General features: G+C 47.2%; 1 protein-coding gene and 2 long non-coding RNA genes across 11 annotated transcripts; 1 reads left to right on the top strand and 2 right to left on the bottom strand.

Annotated features, from left to right (window-relative positions):
• Positions 1-25,053, top strand: LOC127923074 (tubulin polymerization-promoting protein family member 3-like). Its single transcript, XM_052507004.1, is given in 5 exon segments — positions 1-67; positions 18,716-18,918; positions 20,315-20,373; positions 20,376-20,467; positions 23,896-25,053. Coding segments are annotated over 4 exon segments (531 nt in total). The 5' UTR covers positions 1-67; positions 18,716-18,730; the 3' UTR covers positions 24,088-25,053.
• Positions 22,240-23,841, bottom strand: LOC127923076 (uncharacterized). Of its 9 annotated transcripts, none has more exons than XR_008113212.1 (5): positions 23,542-23,841; positions 23,305-23,467; positions 23,118-23,230; positions 22,901-23,043; positions 22,240-22,457 (listed from the first exon to the last, which is right to left on the bottom strand). It is a non-coding gene; the product is annotated as an uncharacterized LOC127923076 (long non-coding RNA). The 9 variants fall into 9 exon arrangements; XR_008113207.1 differs by having other exon boundaries at positions 22,240-22,595; positions 22,975-23,043; XR_008113211.1 differs by having other exon boundaries at positions 22,975-23,043.
• Positions 25,054-25,487: 434 nt separating the features above from the next.
• On the bottom strand, positions 25,488-26,123 carry LOC127923075 (uncharacterized). Its single transcript, XR_008113203.1, has 3 exons — positions 25,976-26,123; positions 25,748-25,918; positions 25,488-25,633 (listed from the first exon to the last, which is right to left on the bottom strand). It is a non-coding gene; the product is annotated as an uncharacterized LOC127923075 (long non-coding RNA).
• Between the last annotated feature and the right edge of the window lie 220 nt (positions 26,124-26,343).

Genomic DNA, 26,343 nt, shown 5'->3' with positions numbered 1-26,343 from the left:
TCTGGGGGCTCTGAGGGCTCTGGGAGATCTGGGGCTTTGCTACTGCTACTGTTACTACTACTGCTGGGTAAGTGGGTAACTGTAATGTAGGCCGTAGATTACCTGTGTGTGTGTGTGTGTGTGTGTGTGTGTGTGTGTGTGCGTGTGTGCGTGTGTGTCTGTGTCTGTGTCGTGTGTGTGTGTGTGTGTGTGTGTCTCTCTCTCTCGGTATGCTAGATCCTTGTAGGCTATATGCACAACAATCCTAACATTAGTAATGTATTATCAACACAGCTGGGTGTTTTTAGTGTTTTTACTGCTCAACAATGCCGTTCCTGTTACAATCCTCCTACATCTGCGACTCAGCGAATGGGTGGAGCGGCTTGTTGTGTTGCTAAGATACCATGTTATGTTCCTGTGGCATTGCTATGGTGCGACACATTCATTGATATTAACATAACAAATAGAGAAGAAATTGATATTAGTGAAATATCAAACGTAGTCTAATTTCTGACCTGCTGATTTTGTCATTGTAAAAAGTATAACAGTACCGGGGAGGGGGGAGTGATTGTAACTGTAATTGAGGTAGTGAGGGTGACTCTAGGATGACTTTAGGGTGACTCTAGGATGACTTTAGGGTGACTTTAGGATGACTTTAGGGTGACTCTAGGGTGACTTTAGGGTGACTCTAGGGGCGACTCTAGGGCGACTCTAGGCGACTCTAGAGGGCGACTCTGAGGTGCTAGGGTGCCTCAGGAGCCATTGAACTCCAGGGTGACTCTGGGGTGACTCTAGGGTGACTCTAGGGTGACTCCAGAGGTGAATCTAGGGTGACTCCAGGGTGAATCTAGGTGACTCTAGGGCGACTCTAGGTGAATCTAGGGGTGAGATCTAGGTGACTCTAGTAATATGGCTTTTGGATAAAAATGTTCAGTTAAATAAAATGTATTATCTGCATCGTAATTAGAATATTTTTGCTGTCCAAATCAAATTTTATTTACCTTTATTTAACTAGAAAAGTAAGTTAAGAACAAATTCTTATTTTCAATGACGGCCCATAGGAACAGTGGGTTAACTGCCTGTTCAGGGGCAGAACGACAGATTTAAAATTCTTTATCAGCCTCGGGGGTTTGATCTTGCAACCTTTCGGTTACCAGTCCAACGCTCAACCACTAGTCTACCCTGCCGCCCTCCACTCTAACCACTCAGGGGCTACCCTGCCGCCCCTCCCTCTAACCACTAGGCTACCCTGCCGCCTCCACTCTAACCACTAGGCTACCCTGCCGCCCTCCACTCTAACCACTAGTCTACCTGCGCCCTCCACTCTAACCACCAGGCCACACTGCCGCCCTCCACTCTAACCACTAGGCTACCCTGCCGCCTCCACTCTAACCACTAGGCTACCCTGCCGCCCCTCCCCTCTAACCACTAGGCCACCCTGCCGCCCTCCACTCTAAACCACTAGGCTACCCCTGCCGCTCCCTCTAACCACTAGGCTACCCTGCCGCCCCTCCACTCTAACCACTAGGCTACCCTGCCGCCCCTCCACTCTAACCACTAGGCTACCCTGCCGCCCTCCCACTCTAACCACTAGGCTACACTGCCGCCCTCCACTCTAACCACCAGGCTGCCCTGCCGCCCTCCACTCTAACCACTTTGTGCCACCCTGCCGCCCCTCCACTCTAACCACTAGGCTACCCTGCAGCCCCTCCACTCTAACCACTAGTCTACCTGCCCCTCCCACTCTAACCACTAGTCTACCTGCCGCCCTCCACTCTAACCACTGAGGCTACCCTGCCGCCCTCCACTCTAACCACTAGGCTACCCTGCCGCCCCTCCACTCTAACCACTAGGCCACGCCCCCTCCACTCTAACCACTAGGCTACCCTGCCGCCCCTCCCACTCTAACCACTAGGCTACCCTGCCGCCCTCCACTCTAACCACTAGGCTACCCTGCCGCCCCTCCACTCTAACCACTAGGCTACCCTGCCGCCCTCTCCACCTAAATCCACTAGGCTACACTGCCGCCCCTCCACTCTAACCACTAGGGCTACCCTGCCCCCTCCACTCTAACCACTAGGTTGCCCTGCCGCCCCTCCACTCTAGCCACTAGGCTACCCTGCTGCCCCTCCACCTAACCACTAGGCTACCCTGCCGCCCCTCCACTCTAACCACTAGGCTACCCTGCCGCCCCTCCACTCTAACCACTAGGCTACCCTGCCGCCCCTCCACTCTAACCACTAGGTTACCCTGCCGCCCCTCCACTCTAACCACTAGGCTACACCCGCCCCTCCCTCTAACCACTAGGCTACCCTGCCTCCTCCACTCTAACCACTAGGTTACCCTGCCGCCCCTCCACTCTAACCACTAGGCTACCCTGCCGCCCCTCCACTCTAACCACTAGTCTACCTGCCCGCCCTCCACTCTAACCACTAGGCTACACTGCCGCCCCTCCACCTAACCACTAGGCTACCCTGCCGCCCCTCCACTCTAACCACTAGGCTACCCTGCGCCCCTCCACTCTAACCTAGGCTACCCTGCCGCCCCATTATAGGTCACATGCGCCGAATAATACAACAGGTGTGGACCATGCTTTTACTTCCTACTTACTTACGAGAACTTAACCAACAATGCAGAGTTTTAAAAAGTAAGTAAGAAAAAATTAACACCATTAAATAACAATGTGGGAGGCTATATACAGGGTATTACGGTACAGAGTCAATGTGGAGGCTATATACAGGGTATTACGGTACAGAGTCAATGTGGAGGCTATGTACAGGGTGTTACGGTACAGAGTCCATGTGGAGGTTATATACAGGTATTACGGCACAGAGTCAATGTGGAGGCTATATACAGGGTGTTACGGTACAGAGTCCATGTGGAGGCTATATACAGGGTGTTACGGTACAGAGTCAATGTGGAGGCTATATACAGGGTATTACGGTACAGAGTCAATGTGGAGGCTAGATACAGGGTATTACAGTACAGAGTCAATGTGGAGGCTATATACAGGGTGTACCGGTACAGAGTTAATGTGAGGCTATATACAGGGTATTACGGTACAGAGTCAATGTGGAGGCTATATACAGGGTGTTACGGCCAGAGTCAATGTGGAGGCTATATACAGGGGTACCGGTGCAGAGTCAATGTGGAGGCTATATACAGGGGGTACCGGTACAGAGTCAATGTGGAGGCTATATACAGGGTGTTACGGTACAGAGTCAATGTGGAGGCTATATACAGGGTGTTACGGTACAGAGTCAATGTGGGAGGCTATATACAGGGTATTACGGTACAGAGTCAATGTGGAGGCTATATACAGGGGGTACCGGTACAGAGTCAATGTGAGGCTATACACAGGGTGTAAATCACTGGAGATGAGCAGACTCACAATCCTTACTGTAAATCACTTTAGATAAGAAGACTCACTATCCTTACTGTAAATCACTTTGGATGAACAGACTCACATTTAACATTTACATTTAAGTCATTTAGCAGCCACTCTTATCCAGAGCGACTTTACAAATTGGTGCATTCACCTTTATGACATCCAGTGGAACAGTCACTTTACAATAGTGCATCCTAAATCTTAAAGGGGGGTGAGAAGGATTACTTATCCTATCCTAGGTATTCCTTGAAGAGGTGGGGTTTCAGGTGTCTCCGGAAGGTGGTGATTGACTCCGCTGTCCTGGCGTCGTGAGGGAGTTTGTTCCACCATTGGGGGCCAGAGCAGCGAACAGTTTTGACTGGGCTGAGCGGGAACTGTACTTCCTCAGTGGTAGGGAGGCTAGCAGGCCAGAGGTGGATGAACGCAGTGCCCTTGTTTGGGTGTAGGGCCTGATCAGAGCCTGAGGTACTGAGGTGCCGTGCTCCCCTCACAGCTCCGTAGGCAAGCACCATGGTCTTGTAGCGGATGCGAGCTTCAACTGGAAGCCAGTGGAGAGAGCGGAGGAGTGGGGGTGACGTGGGAGAACTTGGGAAGGTTGAACACCAGACGGCTGCGGCGTTCTGGATGAGTTGTAGGGGGTTTAATGGCACAGGCAGGGAGCCCAGCCAACAGCGAGTTGCAGTAATCAAGACGGAGATGACAAGTGCCTGGATTAGACCTGCGCCGCTTCCTGTGTGAGGCAGGGTCGCACTCTGCGGATGTTGTAGAGCATGAACCTACAGGAACGGGCCACCGCCTTGATGTTAGTTGAGAACGACAGGGTGTTGTCCAGGATCACGCCAAGGTTCTTAGCGCTCTGGGAGGAGGACACAATGGAGTTGTCAACCGTGATGGCGAGATCATGGAACGGGCAGTCCTTCCCTGGGAGGAAGAGCAGCTCCGTCTTGCCGAGGTTCAGCTTGAGGTGGTGATCCGTCATCCACACTGATATGTCTGCCAGACATGCAGAGATGCGATTCGCCACCTGGTCATCAGAAGGGGGAAAGGAGAAGATTAATTGTGTGTCGTCTGCATAGCAATGATAGGAGAGACCATGTGAGGTTATGACAGAGCCAAGTGACTTGGTGTATAGCGAGAATAGGAGAGGGCCTAGAACAGAGCCCTGGGGGACACCAGTGGTGAGAGCGCTTACTGTAAATCACTTTGGATGAACAGACTCACTGCCCTTACTGTAAATCACTTTGGATGAAAGAACTCACTGTCCTTACTGTAAATCACTTGGGATGAACAGACTCACTGTCCTTACTGTAAATCACTTTGGGATGAACAGACTCACTGTCCTTACTGTAAATCACTTTGGATGACCAGACTCACCGTCCTTACTGTAAATCACTTGGGATGAACAGACTCACTGCCCTTACTGTAAATCACTTTGGGATGAACAGACTCACTGCCCTTACTGTAAATCACTTTGGGATGAACAGCACCTGTATTGGATATAACTGTAAGTGGCCATATAACATATATATTGTTATTATATTACCGCGTGTCACATTAGGATGCTGCTACTGTAGAATTATACACGGGTCCGTTTCCAACAGCCCTGCAGACAGACGTTATACGCTGAGGGACGATGAACTCCAGAACCAACCAGACCCAGTTCAGAACCAACCAGACCCAGTTCAGACCCAACCAGAACCAACCAGACCCAGTTCAGACCCAACCAAACCCAACCAGAACCAACCAGACCCAGTTCAGAACCAACCAGAACCAACCAGACCCAGTTCAGAACCAACCAGACCCAGTTCAGACCCAACCAGACCCAACCAGACCCAGTTCAGACATCTTGAGCAGAACACGGACAGCCAAGCAGAACATAAACAGAATAAATAAACACGGCGTCACAAATGACACCCTTTCCCCTTATTTAGTGCAGTTCAGACCCAACCAGACCCAACCAGACCCAGTTCAGACCCAAACGGAACCAACCAGGGCTCCGGGCAGCCGAGCGGAAATGGAGGAAAACTCGCCTCCCTGCGGACCTGGCATCCTTTCACTCCCTCCTCTCTACATTTTCCTCCTCTGTCTCTGCTGCTAAAGCCACTTTCTACCATTCTAAATTCCAAGCATCTGCCTCTAACCCTAGGAAGCTCTTTGCCACCTTCTCCTCCCTCCTGAATCCTCCCCCCTCCCTCCTCCCTCTGCAGATGACTTCGTCAACCATTTTGAAAGAAGGTCGATGACATCCGATCCTCGTTTGCTAAGTCAAACGACACCGCTGGTTCTGCTCACACTGCCCTACCCTATGCTCTGACCTCTTTCTCCCCTCTCTCTCCAGATGAAATCTCGCGTCTTGTGACGGCCGGCCGCCCAACAACCTGCCCGCTTGACCCTATCCCCTCCTCTCTTCTCCAGACCATTTCCGGAGACCTTCTCCCTTACCTTACCTCGCTCATCAACTCATCCCTGACCGCTGGCTACGTCCCTCCCGTCTTCAAGAGAGCGAGAGTTGCACCCTTCTGAAAAACCTACACTCGATCCCTCCGATGTCAACAACTACAGACCAGTATCCCTTCTCTCTTTTCTCTCCAAAACTCTTGAGCGTGCCGTCCTTGGCCAGCTCTACCGCTATCTCTCTCAGAATGACCTTCTTGATCCAAATCAGTCAGGTTTCAAGACTAGTCATTCAACTGAGACTGCTCTTCTCTGTATCACGGAGGCGCTCCGCACTGCTAAAGCTAACTCTCTCTCCTCTGCTCATCCTTCTAGACCTATCGGCTGCCTTCGATACTGTGAACCATCAGATCCTCCTCTCCACCCTCTCCGAGTTGGGCATCTCCGGCGCGGCCCACGCTTGGATTGCGTCCTACCTGACAGGTCGCTCCTACCAGGTGGCGTGGCGAGAATCTGTCTCCTCACCACGCGCTCTCACCACTGGTGTCCCCAGGGCTCTGTTCTAGGCCCTCTTATTCTCGCTATACACCAAGTCACTTGGCTCTGTCATAACCTCACATGGTCTCTCCTATCATTGCTATGCAGACGACACACAATTAATCTTCTCTTTCCCCCTTCTGATGACCAGGTGGCGAATCGCATCTCTGCATGTCTGGCAGACATATCAGTGTGGATGACGGATCACCACCTCAAGCTGAACCTCAGCAAGACGGAGCTCCTCTTCCTCCCGGGAAGGACTGCCCGCTCCATGATCTCGCCATCACGGTTGACAACTCCATTGTGTCCTCCTCCCAGAGCGCTAAGAACCTTGGCGTGATCCTGGACAACACCCTGACGTTCTCAACTAACATCAAGGCGGTGTCCCGTTCCTGCAGGTTCATGCTCTACAACATCCGCCGAGTACGACCCTGCTCACACAGGAAGCGGCGCAGGTCCTAATCCAGGCACTTGTCATCTCCCGTCTTGATTACTGCAACTCGCTGTTGGCTGGGCTCCCTGCCTGTGCCATTAAACCCTACAACTCATCCAGAACGCCGCAGCCCGTCTGGTGTTCAACCTTCCTGTTCTCTCACGTCACCCCGCTCCTCCGCTCTCTCCACTGGCTTCCAGTTGAAGCTCGCATCCGCTACAAGACCATGGTGCTCGCCACGGAGCTGTGAGGGGAACGGCACCTCAGTACCTCCAGGCTCTGATCAGGCCCTACACCCAAACAAGGGCACTGCGTTCATCCACCTCTGGCCTGCTCGCCTCCCTACCACTGAGGAAGTACAGTTCCCGCCAGCCCAGTCAAAACTGTTCGCTGCTCTGGCCCCCAATGGTGGAACAAACTCCTCACGACGCCAGGACAGCGGAGTCAATCACCACCTTCCGGAGACACCTGAAACCCCACCTCTTCAAGGAATACCTAGATAGGGTAAGTAAGGGTAAGTAATCCTTCTCACCCCCCCTCTCCCCCCAACAAGATTTAGATGCAAGTGGCTGTTCCACTGGTTGTCATAAGGTGTATGCACTAATTTGTAAGTCGCTCTGGATAAGAGCGTCTGCTAAATGACTTAAATGTAAATGTAAATGTAAACCAGAACCAACCAGAACCAACCAGACCCAGTTCAGACTCAACCAGTTCAGACTCAACCAGACCCAACCAGACCCAACCAGACCCAGTTCAGACCCAACCAGACCCAACCAGACCCAACCAGACCCAGTTCAGACCCAACCAGACCCAACCAGACCCAGTTCAGACCCAACCAGACCCAACCAGAACCAACCAGACCCAGTTCAGAACCAACCAGAACCAACCAGACCCAGTTCAGACATCTTGAGCAGAACACGGACAGCCAAGCAGAACATAAACAGAATAAATAAACACGGCGTCACAAATGACACCCTTTCCCTTATTTAGTGCACTACTGGCAGCGGGGTCTGTTGCTGTCCACACTACCACTAACACCATGCTTGTCTGGTGCTCAGACTGTGGTCAATACCGAGAATACCTGCAGCGAGGACAACCAGACTAGATGAATGATATTGTGTGTGTGTCTGCGTGTGTGTGCGCGGGGTGTGTGTGCGTGCGTGTGTGTGCGCGGGTGTGTGTCTGCGTGTGCGTGTCTGTGTGTGTGTGTGCATGTGTGCGCGGGTGTGTGTGTGTGTGTGCGTGTGTGTGTGCACGTGCGTGTGTCTGTGTGTGCGCGTGCATGTGTCTGTGTGTGTGCGCGTGCGTGTGTCTGTGTGTGTGTCTGCGTGTGCGTGTCTGTGTGTGCATGTGTGCGCGGGTGTGTGTGTGTGTGTGTGTGTGTGTGTGTGTGTGTGCGTGTGTGTGTGTCTGCGTGTCTGCGTGTGTGTGTCTGCGTGTGTGTGTGTCTGCGTGTCTGCGTGTCTGCGTGCGTGCGTGTGTGTGTGTATGACCAGACTGCACCACAGACATAGATGTAAACTTGCTATGACATATACTGTACACTAGAAGAATGTGGATTCGTGTCTATTTCAGCCTCACCCGTTGCTGTCAGGTGTATAAAATCAAGCACACAGCCCATGCAGTCTCCATAGACAACTCAGTTCGTCAGGTTTCTGCCCTGCTAGAGCTGCCTCCGGTCAACTGTAAGTGCTGTTATTGTGAAGTGGAAACGCCTAGGAGCAACAACGGCTCAGCCTCGAAGTGGTAGGCCACAAGAACGGGATCGCCGAGTGCTGAAGTGCGGTTGTCCCCGGTTACAACACTCACTACCGAGTTCCAAACGGCCTCTGGAAGTAAACGTCAGCACAATAACTGTTCGTCGGGAGCCTCATGAAATGGGTTTCACAAGCCGAAGACCACCATCCGCAACGCCATACTTATGGTCATGTAGTGTATCTACAAAACTACCAAGTACTTAATATTAGTAGCAGAGAAATACTGCCATTTCAGTTCCTCACCATGTACTTTACATTAGTAGCAGAGGAATACTGCCATTTCAGTTACTCACTGTGTACTTTACATTAGTAGCAGAGGAATACTGCCATTTCAGTTCCTGACCGTGTACTTTACATTAGTAGCAGAGGAATACTGCCATTTCAGTTCCTCACTGTGTACTTTACATTAGTAGCAGAGAAATACTGCCATTTCAGTTCATCAGTTAAGAACAAATTCTTATTTCCAATGACGGCCTGGGAACAGTGGATTAACTGACCTAGGAACAGTGGGGTTAACTGGCCTAGGAACAGTGGGTTAACTGGTCTAGGAACAGTGGGTTAACTGGCCTAGGAACAGTGGGTTAACTGGTCTAGGAACAGTGGGTTAACTGGCCTAGGAACAGTGGATTAACTGGCCTAGGAACAGTGGGGTTAACTGGTCTAGGAACAGTGGGTTAACTGGTCTAGGAACAGTGGGTTAACTGGTCTAGGAACAGTGGGTTAACTGGCCTAGGAACAGTGGGTTAACTGGCATAGGAACAGTGGGTTAACTGGTCTAGGAACAGTGGGTTAACTGGTCTAGGAACAGTGGGTTAACTGGCCTAGGAACAGTGGGTTAACTGGTCTAGGAACAGTGGGTTAACTGGTCTAGGAACAGTGGGTTAACTGGTCTAGGAACAGTGGGTTAACTTGTCTAGGAACAGTGGGTTAACTTGTCTAGGAACAGTGGGTTAACTTGTCTAGGAACAGTGGGTTAACTGGTCTAGGAACAGTGGGTTAACTGGTCTAGGAACAGTGGGTTAACTGGTCTAGGAACAGTGGGTTAACTGGTCGAGGAACAGTGGGTTAACTGGTCTAGGAACAGTGGGTTAACTGGTCTAGGAACAGTGGGGTTAACTGGTCTAGGAACAGTGGGGTTAACTGGCCTAGGAACAGTGGGTTAACTGGTCTAGGAACAGTGAGTTAACTGGTCTAGGAACAGTGAGTTAACTGGTCTAGGAACAGTGGGTTAACTGGTCTAGGAACAGTGGGTTAACTGGTCTAGGAACAGTGGGTTAACTGGTCTAGGAACAGTGGGTTAACTGGTCTAGGAACAGTGAGTTAACTGGTCTAGGAACAGTGGGTTAACTGGTCTAGGAACAGTGGGTTAACTGGTCTAGGAACAGTGGGTTAACTGGTCTAGGAACAGTGGGTTAACTGGTCTAGGAACAGTGGGTTAACTGGTCTAGGAACAGTGGGTTAACTGGTCTAGGAACAGTGGGTTAACTGGTCTAGGAACAGTGGGTTAACTGGTCTAGGAACAGTGGGTTAACTGGTCTAGGAACAGTGGGTTAACTGGTAGGAACAGTGGGTTAACTGGTCTAGGAACAGTGGGTTTAACTGGTCTAGGAACAGCGGGTTAACTGGTCTAGGAACAGTGGGTTAACTGGTCTAGGAACAGTGGGTTAACTGGTCTAGGAACAGTGGGTTAACTGGTCTAGGAACAGTGGGGTTAACTGGTCTAGGAACAGTGGGGTTAACTGGTCTAGGAACAGTGGGGTTAACTGGTCTAGGAACAGTGGGGTTAACTGGTCTAGGAACAGTGGGGTTAACTGCCTGTTCAGGGGCAGAACAACAGATTTTTTTTTACCTTGTCAGCTCGGGGATTCGATCCAACAACTTTTACGGTTACCGGGCCAACGCAATAGCCACTAGGCTACCTGCCGCCCCAATTGAATGGGATTTGAATGAAAACCTTGTGATGCATTGTAGCCTACAGTACCTGGAGTGACGCAGTCCTTAGGACACAGCGGTGTCTCTAGTTCTCCATAGGGACCGAGTCTAACGGACCAGCTGGTTCTTCACAACGGAGAGGTTCTCTAAACGTTCGGACCGCTGGGTGCTTAGGAAGAGCCCAAATGGTTCCCTATTGCCTGTATAGTGCACTACCTTTTTGACCAGGACCCTATCGTAGTGCACTATACAGTACAGGGAATACGGGGCCATTTGGGACATACTGTCTCTGTCTCAATGTGCTCTTTCTACTCTCTGGCTGTAGGATGTCAATGCTCTGTCAGACAGACAGACAGACAGACAGACAGACAGACAGACAGACAGGCAGGCAGGCAGGCAGGCAGGCAGGCAGGCAGGCAGGCAGGCAGGCAGGCAGGCAGGCAGACAGACAGACAGACAGACAGACAGACAGCATTGCATCCTGCAGACAGCATTGCATCCTGCAGCTCAGGGACAGACAGACCATTGTCTGTCTGCCTGTCTGTCTGTCTGTCTGTCTGTCTGTCTGTCTGTCTGTCTGTCTGTCTGTCCCTGGCCTGAGCTTCACCCCCTCACCCACACAGCACCTCATACACAAGAACAGTTCATTACACACACTATTATTATTGTTATTGCTAGGCAGCGCAAACTAATAGAGTCATTTCTGCAATATCACACACACACACACACACACACACACACACACACACACACACGTAGCCAAGCGGTTAAGACCGGTTGGGCAAGTAACCGAAAGGTTACTGGTTCAAATCCCAGAGCCGACTAGGTGAATAACCTGCCAATGTGCCCATAAGCAAGGCACTTAACTCCAATAGCTCCTGTAAATCCCTCTGGGTCATGGCCGTCTGGTAAAAACACAGGCCCTTCACCATGCCACTCGCTTGCTGTCCTTTGCTAGCTTGATCCTGCGGTTTGTAATATGTGATTTGATCTGTATGTATTGTGATTGCTGCAAAACGAATGGCCTCGTGGAGGAAGTTTTCTAGAGTGGAAGCAGCTGGTGTAGAGAGAGCTGAATTCTCTCCAAGCCCACCCACTGTTTCAGCTACACCTCCTCATCTAGTCCCTGCTGACTGGCTGTTCACTCTAAACCACATCCACTATCAAATATCAACTTCACTAGTCCCATAACAACTGGCAGAGAACTACATAACTACAGAGAACTACATAACTACAGAGCACTACATAACTACAGAGCACTACAGAGCACTACATAACTACAGAGCACTACAGAGCACTACATAACGACAGAGAACTACATAACTACAGAGCACTACATAACTACAGAGCACTACATAACTACAGAGCACTACAGAGAACTACATAACTACAGAGAACTACATAACTACAGAGCACTACATAACTACAGAGCACTACAGAGAACTACATAACTACAGAGCACTACATAACTACAGAGCACTACAGAGAACTACATAACTACAGAGCACTACAGAGAACTACATAACTACAGAGAACTACATAACTACAGAGCACTACATAACTACAGAGCACTACAGAGAACTACATAACTACAGAGCACTACATAACTACAGAGCACTACATAACTACAGAGCACTACAGAGAACTACATAACTACAGAGAACTACATAACTACAGAGCACTACAGAGAACTACATAACTACAGAGAACTACATAACTACGGAGAACTACATAACTACAGAGCACTACATAACTACAGAGCACTACAGAGCACTACATAACTACAGAGCACTACATAACGACAGAGAACTACATAACTACAGAGCACTACATAACTACAGAGAACTACATAACTACAGAGAACTACATAACTACAGAGCACTACATAACTACAGAGAACTACATAACTACAGAGCACTACATAACTACAGAGAACTACAGAGCACTACATCACTACAGGGCACTACAGAGCACAACAGAGCACTACATAACTACAGAGCACTACAGAGAACTACAGAGCACTACATAACTACAGGGCACTACAGAGAACTACAGAGCACTACATCACTACAGGGCACTACAGAGCACTACAGAGCACTACATAACTACAGAGCACTACAGAGAACTACATAACTACAGAGCACTACATAACTACAGAGCGCTACAGAGAACTACAGAGCACTACATAACTACAGAGCACTACAGAGAACTACATAACTACAGAGCACTACATAACTACAGACCACTACAGAGCACTACAGAGAACTACAGAGCACTACATAACTACAGAGCACTACATAACTACAGAGAACTACATAACTACAGAGCACTACATGACTACAGAGCACTACATAACTACAGGGCACTACAGAGCACTACATAACTACAGAGCACTACATAACTACAGAGCACTACATGACTACAGAGCACTACATAACTACAGAGCACTACATAACTACAGAGCACTACATAACTACAGGGCACTACATAACTACAGAGAACTACATAACTACAGAGCACTACATAACTACAGAGCACTACATAACTACAGAGAACTACATAACTACAGAGAACTACAGAGCACGACATAACTACAGAGCACTACATGACTACAGAGCACTACATAACTACAGAGCACTACATAACTACAGAGAACTACAGAGCACTACAGGGCACTACATAACTAATAATAATAATAATAATAATATATGCCATTTAGCAGACGCTTTTATCCAAAGCGACTTACAGTCATGTGTGCATACATTCATAACTACAGAGCACTACATAACTACAGAGAACTACATAACTACAGAGAACTACAGAGCACTACATAACTACAGAGCACTACAGAGCACTACATAACTACAGAGCACTACATAACTACAGAGCACTACATAACTACAGGGCACTACAGAGAACTACATAACTACAGGGCACTACATAACTACAGAGAACTACATAAATACAGAGCACTACAGAGCACTTCATAACTACAGAGAACTACATAACTGGATAAGAGCATCTGCTAAATGACTTAAATGTAAATGTACAGAGCGTGGGTTCTGTTCTCTCCTGGAGGGGTTCTGTAGACACATGATGTTCTCTCCTGGAGGGGTTCTGTAGACACATGATGTTCTCTCCTGGGTGGGTTCTGTAGACACATGATGTTCTCTCCTGGAGGGGTTCTGTAGACACATGATGTTCTCTCCTGGAGGGGTTCTGTAGACACATGATGTTCTCTCCTGGAGGGGTTCTGTTAGACACATGATGTTCCCTCCTGGGTGGGTTCTGTAGACACATGATGTTCTCTCCTGGAGGGATTCTGTTAGACACATGATGTTCCCTCCTGGGTGGGTTCTGTAGACACATGATGTTCCCTCCTGGGTGGGTTCTGTTAGACACATGATGTTCTCTCCTGGAGGGGTTCTGTAGACACATGATGTTCTCTCCTGGGTGGGTTCTGTTAGACACATGATGTTCTCTCCTGGAGGGGTTCTGTTAGACACATGATGTTCTCTCCTGGAGGGGTTCTGTTAGACACATGATGTTCTCTCCTGGGTGGGTTCTGTAGACACATGATGTTCTCTCCTGGGTGGGTTCTGTTAGACACATGATGTTCTCTCCTGGAGGGGTTCTGTTAGACACATGATGTTCTCTCCTGGAGGGGTTCTGTAGACACATGATGTTCTCTCCTGGAGGGGTTCTGTAGACACATGATGTTCTCTCCTGGGTGGGTTCTGTTAGACACATGATGTTCTCTCCTGGAGGGGTTCTGTTAGACACATGATGTTCTCTCCTGGAGGGGTTCTGTTAGACACATGATGTTCTCTCCTGGAGGGGTTCTGTTAGACACATGATGTTCTCTCCTGGGTGGGTTCTGTAGACACATGATGTTCTCTCCTGGAGGGGTTCTGTTAGACACATGATGTTCTCTCCTGGAGGGGTTTTGTTAGACACATGATGTTCTCTCCTGGAGGGGTTCTGTTAGACACATGATGTTCTCTCCTGGAGGGGTTCTGTTAGACACATGATGTTCTCTCCTGGAGGCGTTATGTTAGACACATGATGTTCTCTCCTGGGTGGGTTCTGTAGACACATGATGTTCTCTCCTGGAGGGGTTCTGTAGACACATGATGTTCTCTCCTGGGTGGGTTCTGTAGACACATAATGTTCTCTCCTGGAGGGGTTCTGTAGACACATGATGTTCTCTCCTGGAGGGGTTCTGTAGACACATGATGTTCTCTCCTGGAGGGGTTCTGTAGACACATGATGTTCTCTCCTGGGTGGGTTCTGTTCTCTCCTGGAGGGGTTCTGTTAGACACATGATGTTCTCTCCTGGAGGGGTTCTGTAGACACATGATGTTCTCTCCTGGAGGGGTTCTGTAGACACATGATGTTCTCTCCTGGAGGGGTTCTGTAGACACATGATGTTCTCTCCTGGAGGCGTTATGTTAGACACATGATGTTCTCTCCTGGAGGGGTTCTGTTAGACACATGATGTTCTCTCCTGGAGGGGTTCTGTAGACACATGATGTTCTCTCCTGGGTGGGTTCTGTAGACATATGATGTTCTCTCCTGGAGGGGTTCTGTTAGACACATGATGTTCCCTCCTGGGTGGGTTCTGTAGACACATGATGTTCTCTCCTGGGTGGGTTCTGTAGACACATGATGTTCTCTCCTGGGTGGGTTCTGTAGACATATGATGTTCCCTCCTGGGTGGGTTCTGTTAGACACATGATGTTCCCTCCTGGGTGGGTTCTGTAGACACATGATGTTCTCTCCTGGGTGGGTTCTGTAGACACATGATGTTCTCTCCTGGGTGGGTTCTGTAGACATATGATGTTCCCTCCTGGGTGGGTTCTGTTAGACACATGATGTTCCCTCCTGGGTGGGTTCTGTAGACACATGATGTTCTCTCCTGGAGGGGTTCTGTTAGACACATGATGTTCCCTCCTGGGTGGGTTCTGTAGACACATGATGTTCTCTCCTGGGTGGGTTCTGCAGACATATGATGTTCTCTCCTGGAGGGGTTCTGTTCTCTCCTGGGTGGGTTCTGTAGACACATGATGTTCTCTCCTGGAGGGGTTCTGTTCTCTCCTGGGTGGGTTCTGTTAGACACATGATGTTCTCTCCTGGAGGGGTTCTGTTAGACACATGATGTTCTCTCCTGGGTGGGTTCTGTTAGACACATGATGTTCTCTCCTGGAGGGGTTCTGTTAGACACATGATGTTCTCTCCTGGAGGGGTTCTGTAGACACATGATGTTCTCTCCTGGAGGGGTTCTGTAGACACATGATGTTCTCTCCTGGGTGGGTTCTGTTAGACACATGATGTTCTCTCCTGGGTGGGTTCTGTAGACACATGATGTTCTCTCCTGGAGGGGTTCTGTTAGACACATGATGTTCTCTCCTGGGTGGGTTCTGTTAGACACATGATGTTCTCTCCTGGGTGGGTTCTGTAGACACATGATGTTCTCTCCTGGAGGGGTTCTGTTAGACACATGATGTTCTCTCCTGGGTGGGTTCTGTTAGACACATGATGTTCTCTCCTGGGTGGGTTCTGTAGACACATGATGTTCTCTCCTGGAGGGGTTCTGTTAGACACATGATGTTCTCTCCTGGAGGGGTTCTGTTAGACACATGATGTTCTCTCCTGGAGGGGTTCTGTTAGACACATGATGTTCTCTCCTGGAGGGGTTCTGTAGACACATGATGTTCTCTCCTGGAGGGGTTCTGTTAGACACATGCTGTTCTCTCCTCTCTTCTTCTCTCCTCTCCTTGACCTCTCCTCCAGTCCCTTCCCTCCTCCTCTTCCCTCCCCTCTCCTCTCTTCTCTCCCTCTTCTCCTCCTCCTCTTCCCTCCCCTCTCCTCTCTTCTCTCCCTCTTCTCCTCCTCCTCTTCCCTCCTCTCTTCTCTCCTCCTCTTCCCTCCTCTCTTCTCTCCTCTTCTCTCCTCTCCTCTCTCCTCCTCCTCCTCTTCTCTCCTCCTCTTCTCTCCCCCTTCTCCTCCTCCTCATCGCTCCTCTCTTCTCTCCCCCTCTTCTCTCCTCTCTCCCCCTCCTCCTCTTCTCTCCTCTTCTCTCCTCCTCCTCCTCTTCCCTCCTCTCTCCTCTCCTCTCTCCTCCTCTTCCCTCCTCTCTCATCTCTTCTCTCCCCCTACTCCTCCTCTTCTCTCCTCCTCTTCCCTCCTCTCCTCCTCTTCTCTCCTCCTCTTCCCTCCTCTCTTCTCTCCCCCTTCTCCTCCTCCTCATCGCTTCTCTCTTCTCTCCCCCTCTCCTCCTCTTCCCTCCTCTCTCCTCCTCTTCCCTCCTCCTCTCCTCTTCTGCTCTCTTTATTTAAAAAAAGGAATCCTTTCAACAGATTGTGTGAACCCAGATCCCTGAAGGGGAAGGTCTGAGAGGTCAAATAGAGTCGAGTTAGAGGACATGTGATATTCATTTTAAAGTCCCGAGGGTTCATCTGGAGCATGAGACAGACACTATTAGTAGTACAAAACTAACACAATAAATCAGTCAACTTTGACACGTTCTTTAGTCGTTGACAAGGTATTTACCACGGGATCAAGTATGCATGTCATATACCATTCAAATGAATACAATACTATGCAACATCCATTATAGAAAGTCTTAAAGCTGTTCCAATACTCATACTAACCCCACTAACTGTACTATCTGTGAGGTGAATAGAGTATATAGTATGCTCATTGGTCATAGTATGGATATTGTTTATATGCCAAAAAGTTCCCAGATGTCGTACTAAATTCGCCAAAATACGAAGTATACATGCAGTGGACACTATATCCGTGCTTTTAAGGACCCATAATGCAATTCTTCAGAAAACGTGTGTATGCTTCACTACGTTTTCAGATTTTAGAAAATGGCGGAAAATATACAGCCGAGGAGAGCGGAGACAAATTCATTGCTTTAACTAATTCTGACAAATGTTTTTATTTTATTTTTATTGAGCAATTGTAACGGATGTGAAATGGCTAGCTAGTTAGCGGCGGTGCGCGCTAATGGCGTTTCAATCGGTGATGTCACTTGCTCTGAGACCTTGAAGTAGCGGTTGGTTCCCTTTGCTCTGCAAGGGCCGCGGCTTTTGTGGAGCGATGGGTAACGATGCTTCGTGGGTGACTGTTGTTGATGTGTGCAGAGGGTCCCTGGTTCGAGCCCGGGTATGGGCGAGGGGACGGTCTAAAGTTATACTGTTACACAATGTAATATAGTAACAACTTTTAAAATAAGTTTTGTACCACGTCATGTTGGCTGACAACTTATTATCTACGCTGTCCTTACGAACTGCATAACATTACAGCAGTATGTACCGGTATGTTAGCTAGGTACCTAACGTTAATTGGCTCCTAATAGATCAAACTTGCCAGGCAGTATATTAACGATCTGCTGATCTAATTAACCAACGTTTATTGACTTGATGATTCACATCATTCTTAGCTAAGTGGTATAGTCGTTGTGCGTTTCAATAAGCTTTGGCCGTTGTCATTAAACGTAGGCAAAACAAATAAAAAAAGAAGATATATAAAATTGTTGCCAGGAACACAATTACATTCACCAAGTCTCTGGATAACATGAAAACAGGCTGAGCAGCTGCTTGGGAGAGTATCATGGTCAGCTAGGCGGTCAATCATCCACTACAACCGCCAGTGTAACCAAGAACAAGAAATGATGACCGATGATTTCAGACGACATTTTTATCCTGCAAGATTACTGTTTTCCACTATCAATAAAATATGTGAAATTAAAATAAAATACAAAATATATATATATTTTTTAAGTAGCTAGCCAACGTTAGCCAGTTAGCTTGGGTGCTTGACTGCCGTTGAACCCTACTCCTATGGCAGGGCCCTCTGAACGCTCTTCCGGACACACCCCCCCGGAATGAATTTACGAACACACCCCGGAAATTGTAAAACGTCTAGCTGGTCATTTGTTATGCTAATACGCTAGCAAGACGTTGCATAGCAACAGCTAATACGCTAGCAAGACGTTGCATAGCAACAGCATCAACATCCGGTTGGACAGGCGAAACTCTATAATTTTTTTTAAGTATGCTCAACTGGAATGATACTCTTCCTTTATAGTATACTAAAATGTACTAATAGTATATTCTCATTAAGTATGTAGTATACAGTATGTGAGTATGGGTATTAGAACAGCAGCGATGAGTCTTGTTGTCCTGTTTTGTAATCAGGCAGCTTTAAATACACCTGCTTATTTATTTATTTATTTAAACCTGCTTTAAGTGTCAGACAAATATGTATAATGTCTTATTTTGGTAGATATTCTTCTTCGAGATGGCGGAGAGCACAGATCTGGAGCGGCTGATGAACTCCTTTAAGAAGTTCGCGATCCACGGAGACACCAAGGCCACAGGGAAGGAGATGAACGGGAAGAACTGGGCTAAACTGTGTAAAGACTGCAAGATCACCGACGGCAAGAATGTCACCGGCACTGACGTGGATATCGTTTTCACGAAAGTCAAGTGAGTTTTAATAGCGACCAAACGACAACAAAAAAAAACATAATTATCAATGTAATTACATTCATCTATTACGATGATGATGATTATTATTTATGGGACAAATTGTAACCAACATTAGGCGCTCTGAAATCATGTTTTGTATGGCCCAGTTTTAATAACAACCAACTAATATATTACGATGATGCTGATTATTATTTATGGTACCAATTGCAACTAACATTAGCCGCTAGATTATCCTCAACTGGTCTCTCTTAAAGCATGGGCGAGTTTGTTTTGTATGGCCCAGTGCCCCGGTGTGGCGGAGTTTGCTCATTTTTAGACCATTCCATTGGTCCTTAAGGGTAATCTCCACCCACCCGGGGCACTGGGCCATATAAAATGAACCTTTCCATGGTTTAAGAGAGATCAGCTGGCGATAAAATAGTGGCCAATGTTGGTTGCAATTGGCCCATTATTATTATTATATACTTATACTAGTTCTGATAATACTTGAGTAAATCCACTTCAGAACAGTGTTGTGGAACGGCTGTTGTTTTCTGACAGTAGTAGATTATAAATCCACTTCAGAACAGTGTTGTTTCCTGACAGTAGTAGATTATAAATCCACCTCAGAACAGTGTTGTTTTCTGACAGTAGTAGATTATAAATCCACCTCAGAACAGTGTTGTTTTCTGACAGTAGTAGATTATAAATCCACTTCAGAACAGTGTTGTTTTCTGACAGTAGTAGATTATAAATCCACTTCAGAACAGTGTTGTGGAACGGCTGTTGTTTTCTGACAGTAGTAGATTATAAATCCACTTCAGAACAGTGTTGTTTTCTGACAGTAGTAGATTATAAATCCACTTCAGAACAGTGTTGTTTTCTGACAGTAGTAGATTATAAATCCACTTCAGAACAGTGTTGTTTTCTGACAGTAGTAGATTATAAATCCACTTCAGAACAGTGTTGTGGACCAGTGTTGTTTTCTGACAGAAGTAGATTATAAATCCACTTCAGAACAGTGTTGTGGAACAGTGTTGTTTTCTGACAGTAGTAGATTATAAATCCACTTCAGAACAGTGTTGTGGAACGGTGTTGTTTTCTGACGGTAGTAGATTATAAATCTGTTGTTTTCTGACAGTAGTAGATTATAAATCCACTTCAGAACAGTGTTGTTTTCTGACAGTAGTAGATTATAAATCCACTTCAGAACAGTGTTGTTTTCTGACAGTAGTAGATTATAAATCCACTTCAGAACAGTGTTGTTTTCTGACAGTAGTAGATTATAAATCCACCTCAGAACAGTGTTGTTTTCTGACAGTAGTAGATTATAAATCCACCTCAGAACAGTGTTGTTTTCTGACAGTAGTAGATTATAAATCCACTTCAGAACAGTGTTGTGGAAACGTTGCAGAGCGAAGACGTCCCGGGTGATCACCTACGAGGAATTCCAGAGAGCCCTGGAGGAGCTGGCCCTAAGAGGTTTAAAGGTCAGAGCAAAGAGGAGGCCCTAACGTCTGTCTACAAGCTGATAGAGGGCAAGGAGCCCACCAACGTAGGAGTCACGGTACGACAGATACACTACTACTACTAATATACTACTACTACTACTATACTACTAGGCCCTAACGTCTGTCTACAAGCCGATAGAGGGCAAGGAGCCCACCAACGTAGGAGTCACGGTACGACAGATACACTACTACTAATAATAATATACTACTAATAATACACTACTACTACTAATATACTACTACTACTACTATACTACTAGGCCCTAACGTCTGTCTACAAGCCGATAGAGGGCAAGGAGCCCACCAACGTAGGAGTCACGGTACGACAGATACACTACTACTACTAATAATATACTACTACAGATACACCACTACTACTAAAATACTACTACTACTACTACTACTACACTACAACTACTACCACTACTTACAATAATAATAATATACTACTACAAATACACTACTACTACAAATACACCACTACTACTAAAATACTACTACTACTACTACTACTACTACTAATATACTGCTGCTACTAATATACTACTACTATACTACTACTAATATACTACTACTACACTACTACTAATATACTGCTGCTACTAATATACTACTACTATACTACTACTACTACTAATATACTACTACTACACTACTACTACTCTACTAATATACTACTGCTATACTACTACTACTACTACTTACTACTACTACTTCTACTACTACTATACTACTACTACTATTACTATGCTACTACATTGCAACTGCTGCTACTACTACTACTACTACTACTACTACCACTACTACTACCACTACTACTACACTACTACTACTACTAGTACTACTGTTACTACTACTGCTACTATACTACTACTACTACCACCACTACTACTACTACTACCACCACTACTACTACTACCACTACTACTACTACTACTACTACTACTACTACTACTACTATACTACTACTACTGGTACTGCTATTACTACTACACTACTACTACTACTACTACTGCTACTACACTACTACTACAAATATACTACTACTACTATTACTATGCTACTACATTGCAACTGCTGCTACTACTACTACTATACTGCTACTGCTGCTACTACTGTTACTACTAATACTACTACTGCTACTATACTACTACTACTACTACTACTACTACTATACCACTACTACTACTACTGGTACTAATATTACTACTACACTACTACTACTGGTACTAATATTACTACTACTGGTACTACTATTACTAATACTACTACTACTACTACTATGCTACTTCTACTAATGGTACTAATATTACTACTACGCTACTACTACTGGTACTACTACTACTACTACCACTACTACTACTACAACCAATCAACTTTAATTATTGACATGTTATCCAGCTAAATAAACACGGTCTTGTTCTAAAACCCAGCTTCAAGTGTGTGGTAAGATTATGTACATACATGAATATGGGGATAAGGCCTGGCAAAGTGGTCCGCTGTCACTTGAGGGTAGATAAGGACAGTTGTGGAGGAGGACGGTGTGTTTATCACGCCGATCTGAAGTCAAGGAGGTTGTTTAGACGTGCCTGAGTGAATACAGTGAATGTACTCAGCTCTCCAAACCGTCTCAGTGCTCTGGCTCGCTCTGAGCCAACTCACGTTCATGACATCATATCCATTATAAGAGATTGGCTTCATCGGTGAGGTGTGTCTGTGTGTCGTGTGTGAGTGTGTGTGTGTGTGTGTGTGTGTGTGTGCGTGCGTGCGTGCGTGCGTGCGTGCGTGCGTGCGTGCGTGCGTGTCTTACCTAAGGTTGTTTTTTTTCTCCAAACACAATAATTTGTTAACACTGGCTGGCTGTTGTCATGCTGTGAATTGAACCTGAGTTCAACCTCTTTATCTAAGAGTGGCTGTTGGTTTTTTGACTTATAATTGAGTTAAAGTAATCCCTTCTTTAGGGTTCTACCTATCCACCTCCAGCTGTTTCCTCCTGTGTATAACATTCAGATTCTAGGGACCTTCTTTAGGGTTCTACCTATCCACCTCCAGCTGTTCCCTCCTGTGTATAACATTCAGATTCTAGGGACCTTCTTTAGGGTTCTACCTATCCACCTCCAGCTGTTTCCTCCTGTGTATAACATTCAGATTCTAGGGACCTTCTTTAGGGTTCTACCTATCCACCTCCAGCTGTTTCCTCCTGTGTATAACATTCAGATTCTAGGGAGACCTTCTTTAGGGTTCTACCTATCCACCTCCAGCTGTTTCCTCCTGTGTATAACATTCAGATTCTAGGGACCTTCTTTAGGGTTCTACCTATCCACCTCCAGCTGTTTCCTCCTGTGTATAACATTCAGATTCTAGGGACCTTCTTTAGTGAGCGGTTCTACCTATCCACCTCCAGCTGTTTCCTCCTGTGTATAACATTCAGATTCTAGGGACCTTCAGAACCAAGGGACCTTCTTTAGTGAGCGGTTCTACCTATCCACCTCCAGCTGTTTCCTCCTGTGTATAACATTCAGATTCTAGGGACCTTCTTTAGGGAGCGGTTCTACCTATCCACCTCCAGCTGTTTCCTCCTGTGTATAACATTCAGATTCTAGGGACCTTCTTTAGGGTTCTACCTATCCACCTCCAGCTGTTTCCTCCTGTGTATAACATTCAGAGTCTAGGGACCTTCTTTAGGGAGCGGTTCTACCTATCCACCTCCAGCTGTTTCCTCCTGTGTATAACATTCAGATTCTAGGGACCTTCTTTAGGGTTCTACCTATCCACCTCCAGCTGTTTCCTCCTGTGTATAACATTCAGATTCTAGGGACCTTCTTTAGTGAGCGGTTCTACCTATCCACCTCCAGCTGTTTCCTCCTGTGTATAACATTCAGATTCTAGGGACCTTCTTTAGGGTTCTACCTATCCACCTCCAGCTGTTTCCTCCTGTGTATAACATTCAGATTCTAGGGACCTTCTTTAGGGTTCTACCTATCCACCTCCAGCTGTTTCCTCCTGTGTATAACATTCAGATTCTAGGGACCTTCTTTAGGGTTCTACCTATCCACCTCCAGCTGTTTCCTCCTGTGTATAACATTCAGAGTCTAGGGACCTTCTTTAGGGAGCGGTTCTACCTATCCACCTCCAGCTGTTTCCTCCTGTGTATAACATTCAGATTCTAGGGACCTTCTTTAGGGTTCTACCTATCCACCTCCAGCTGTTTCCTCCTGTGTATAACATTCAGAGTCTAGGGACCTTCTTTAGGGAGCGGTTCTACCTATCCACCTCCAGCTGTATCCTCCTGTGTATAACATTCAGATTCTAGAACCTTCAGAGCTGTTGTGATCCCAACGCTGGAGGACAGCGGGAACTTCCTCAGTTTGTCAAGAAAACCTACAGTAGCAGTTTATCATTAAAAAACATAACTGTATTGGTTTAGCTCACCAACATGACAACATGGTTTCTGATACTGTCGCCGCCGCCCCCTCCCCCACAGAAAATGGCGAAGACAGCCGCAGTGGACAGACTGACGGACACCACCAAGTACACAGGCTCCCACAAAGAGCGCTTCGACGAGAGCGGGAAGGGGAGGGGTAAGGGCGGGCGGGAGGAGCTGGTGGAGGAAACGGGATACGTCGGCTCCTACAAGAACGCCGGAACCTACGAGGAGAAAACCAAGGCTAAGTAGACCACCGGGCCAGGCGGTGTGGTCAACAGGCCCAGTAGACCACCGGGCCAGGCGGGGGTGGTCAACAGGACCAGTAGACCACCGGGCCAGGCGGTGTGGTCAACAGGTCCAGTAGACCACCGGGCCAGGCGGTGTGGTCAACAGGTCCAGTAGACCACCGGGCCAGGCGGGGTGGTCAACAGGTCCAGTAGACCACCGGGCCAGGCGGGGTGGTCAACAGGTCCAGTAGACCACCGGGCCAGGCGGTGTGGTCAACAGGTCCAGTAGACCACCGGGCCAGGCGGTGTGGTCAACAGGACCAGTAGACCACCGGGCCAGGCGGGGTGGTCAACAGGTCCAGTAGACCACCGGGCCAGGCGGGGTGGTCAACAGGCCCAGTAGACCACCGGGCCAGGCGGGGTGGTCAACAGGCTAAGTAGACCACCGGGCCAGGCGGTGTGGTCAACAGGTCCAGTAGACCACCGGGCCAGGCGGGGTGGTCAACAGGACCAGTAGACCACCGGGCCAGCCGGGTGGTCAACAGGCCCACAACATGAGATGTATCCCAAATTACATCCTACTCTATATAGTCCACTACTTTGACCAGAGCGCTATGGGTCCTGGTCTAAAGTAGTGCACTATAGAGGGAATAGGGTGCCATAGGGCTCTGGTCTAAAGTAGTGCACTATATAGGGAATAGGGTTCTATAGGGCTCTGGTCTAAAGTAGTGCACTATATAGGGAATAGGGTTCTATAGGGCTCTGGTCTAAAGTAGTGCACTATAGAGGGAATAGAGTGCCATTTGAGACGCTTCCAGGGTCACTATCCCCTAAGCCCCCCCCCCCCCTTACAGTCGGGACCAAACCCTGAACCCAGAACTCGGACCCCTAACCACAGGCTTAACCCCAGGCCCTTTCGACAGAGGCTGTCCTCTCTTATCTTTGATATGTTCTGAGGGGGTGTGTGTGTTGTCATTGGGGATGATGAGAGAGAAACATGCTTTTACTCTTATTATAGCTATGGAGGTCGTGAGGTGATCCCCTTCAACAGAGATTTGTCTGATGTGTGTTTACAGATGACTAGATCAGAATGCTCTGTTCACTGTCAAACCTGGCCTGCCCTGAGACTGTATATAGATCTGTGATATACCATACCTTCACCTTGCTTTGGTTTTAAATCTGCCCTGAGACTGTTCATAGACCTGTGATATACCATACCTTCACCATGCTTTGGTTTTAAATCTGCCCTGAGACTGTTCATAGACCTGTGATATACCATACCTTCACCTTGCTTTGGTTTTAAATCTGCCCTGAGACTGTTCATAGACCTGTGATATACCATACCTTCACCTTGCTTTGGTTTTAAATCTGCCCTGAGACTGTTCATAGACCTGTGATATACCATACCTTCACCTTGCTTTGGTTTTAACATGTGGAGTTGCACTGTGAAATACTGATGCAAGAGTTGCTCTGGAATTGAATGAAACACCCACCGTAAAGGAAAACGTCAGCACCAAGACCGTGATTAGACAAAACACATACTGGTCTGTGATATACCATACCTTCACCTTGCAGACCGTGGTTAGACAAAACACATACTGGTCTGTGATATACCATACCTTCACCTTGCAGACCGTGATTAGACAAAACACATACTGGCCTGTGATATACCATACCTTCACCTTGCAGACCGTGATTAGACAAAACACATACTGGTCTGTGATATACCATACCTTCACCTTGCAGACCGTGATTAGACAAAACACATACTGGTCTGTGATATACCATACCTTCACCTTGCAGACCGTGATTAGACAAAACACATACTGGTCTGTGATATACCATACCTTCACCTTGCAGACCGTGATTAGACAAAACACATACTGGCCTGTGATATACCATACCTTCACCTTGCAGACCGTGATTAGACAAAACACATACTGGTCTGTGATATACCATACCTTCACCTTGCAGACCGTGATTAGACAAAACACATACTGGGCAAATAATCTGACATGGTGCCATGTTTCCATCGGCTTCAAACCATGAATGTCTCTCTTTGAATCGAGTTCACTTTCTTACCGTATATTTCATCTTTCTTACAGTATATTTCATCTTTCTTACAGTATATTTCATCTCTCAAACTCAATAGTTTCAGGGTTTCGTCTTTAAGACTATCGTTTTAGAACTAGCTAGCTTTTTATTCCGAGACTATTTCTTTAAACGTTCGTTGCTTTTTAAAAAAAAAAACATGTATTTTCTCTGTTTTGGTTCTTTA

Source organism: Oncorhynchus keta, unplaced genomic scaffold, assembly GCF_023373465.1.
Source record: "Oncorhynchus keta strain PuntledgeMale-10-30-2019 unplaced genomic scaffold, Oket_V2 Un_contig_2821_pilon_pilon, whole genome shotgun sequence".
NCBI lineage: Eukaryota > Metazoa > Chordata > Actinopteri > Salmoniformes > Salmonidae > Oncorhynchus > Oncorhynchus keta.
Note: the sequence above shows the minus strand (reverse complement) of the source record. Positions and strands in the feature narration are given on the sequence as shown.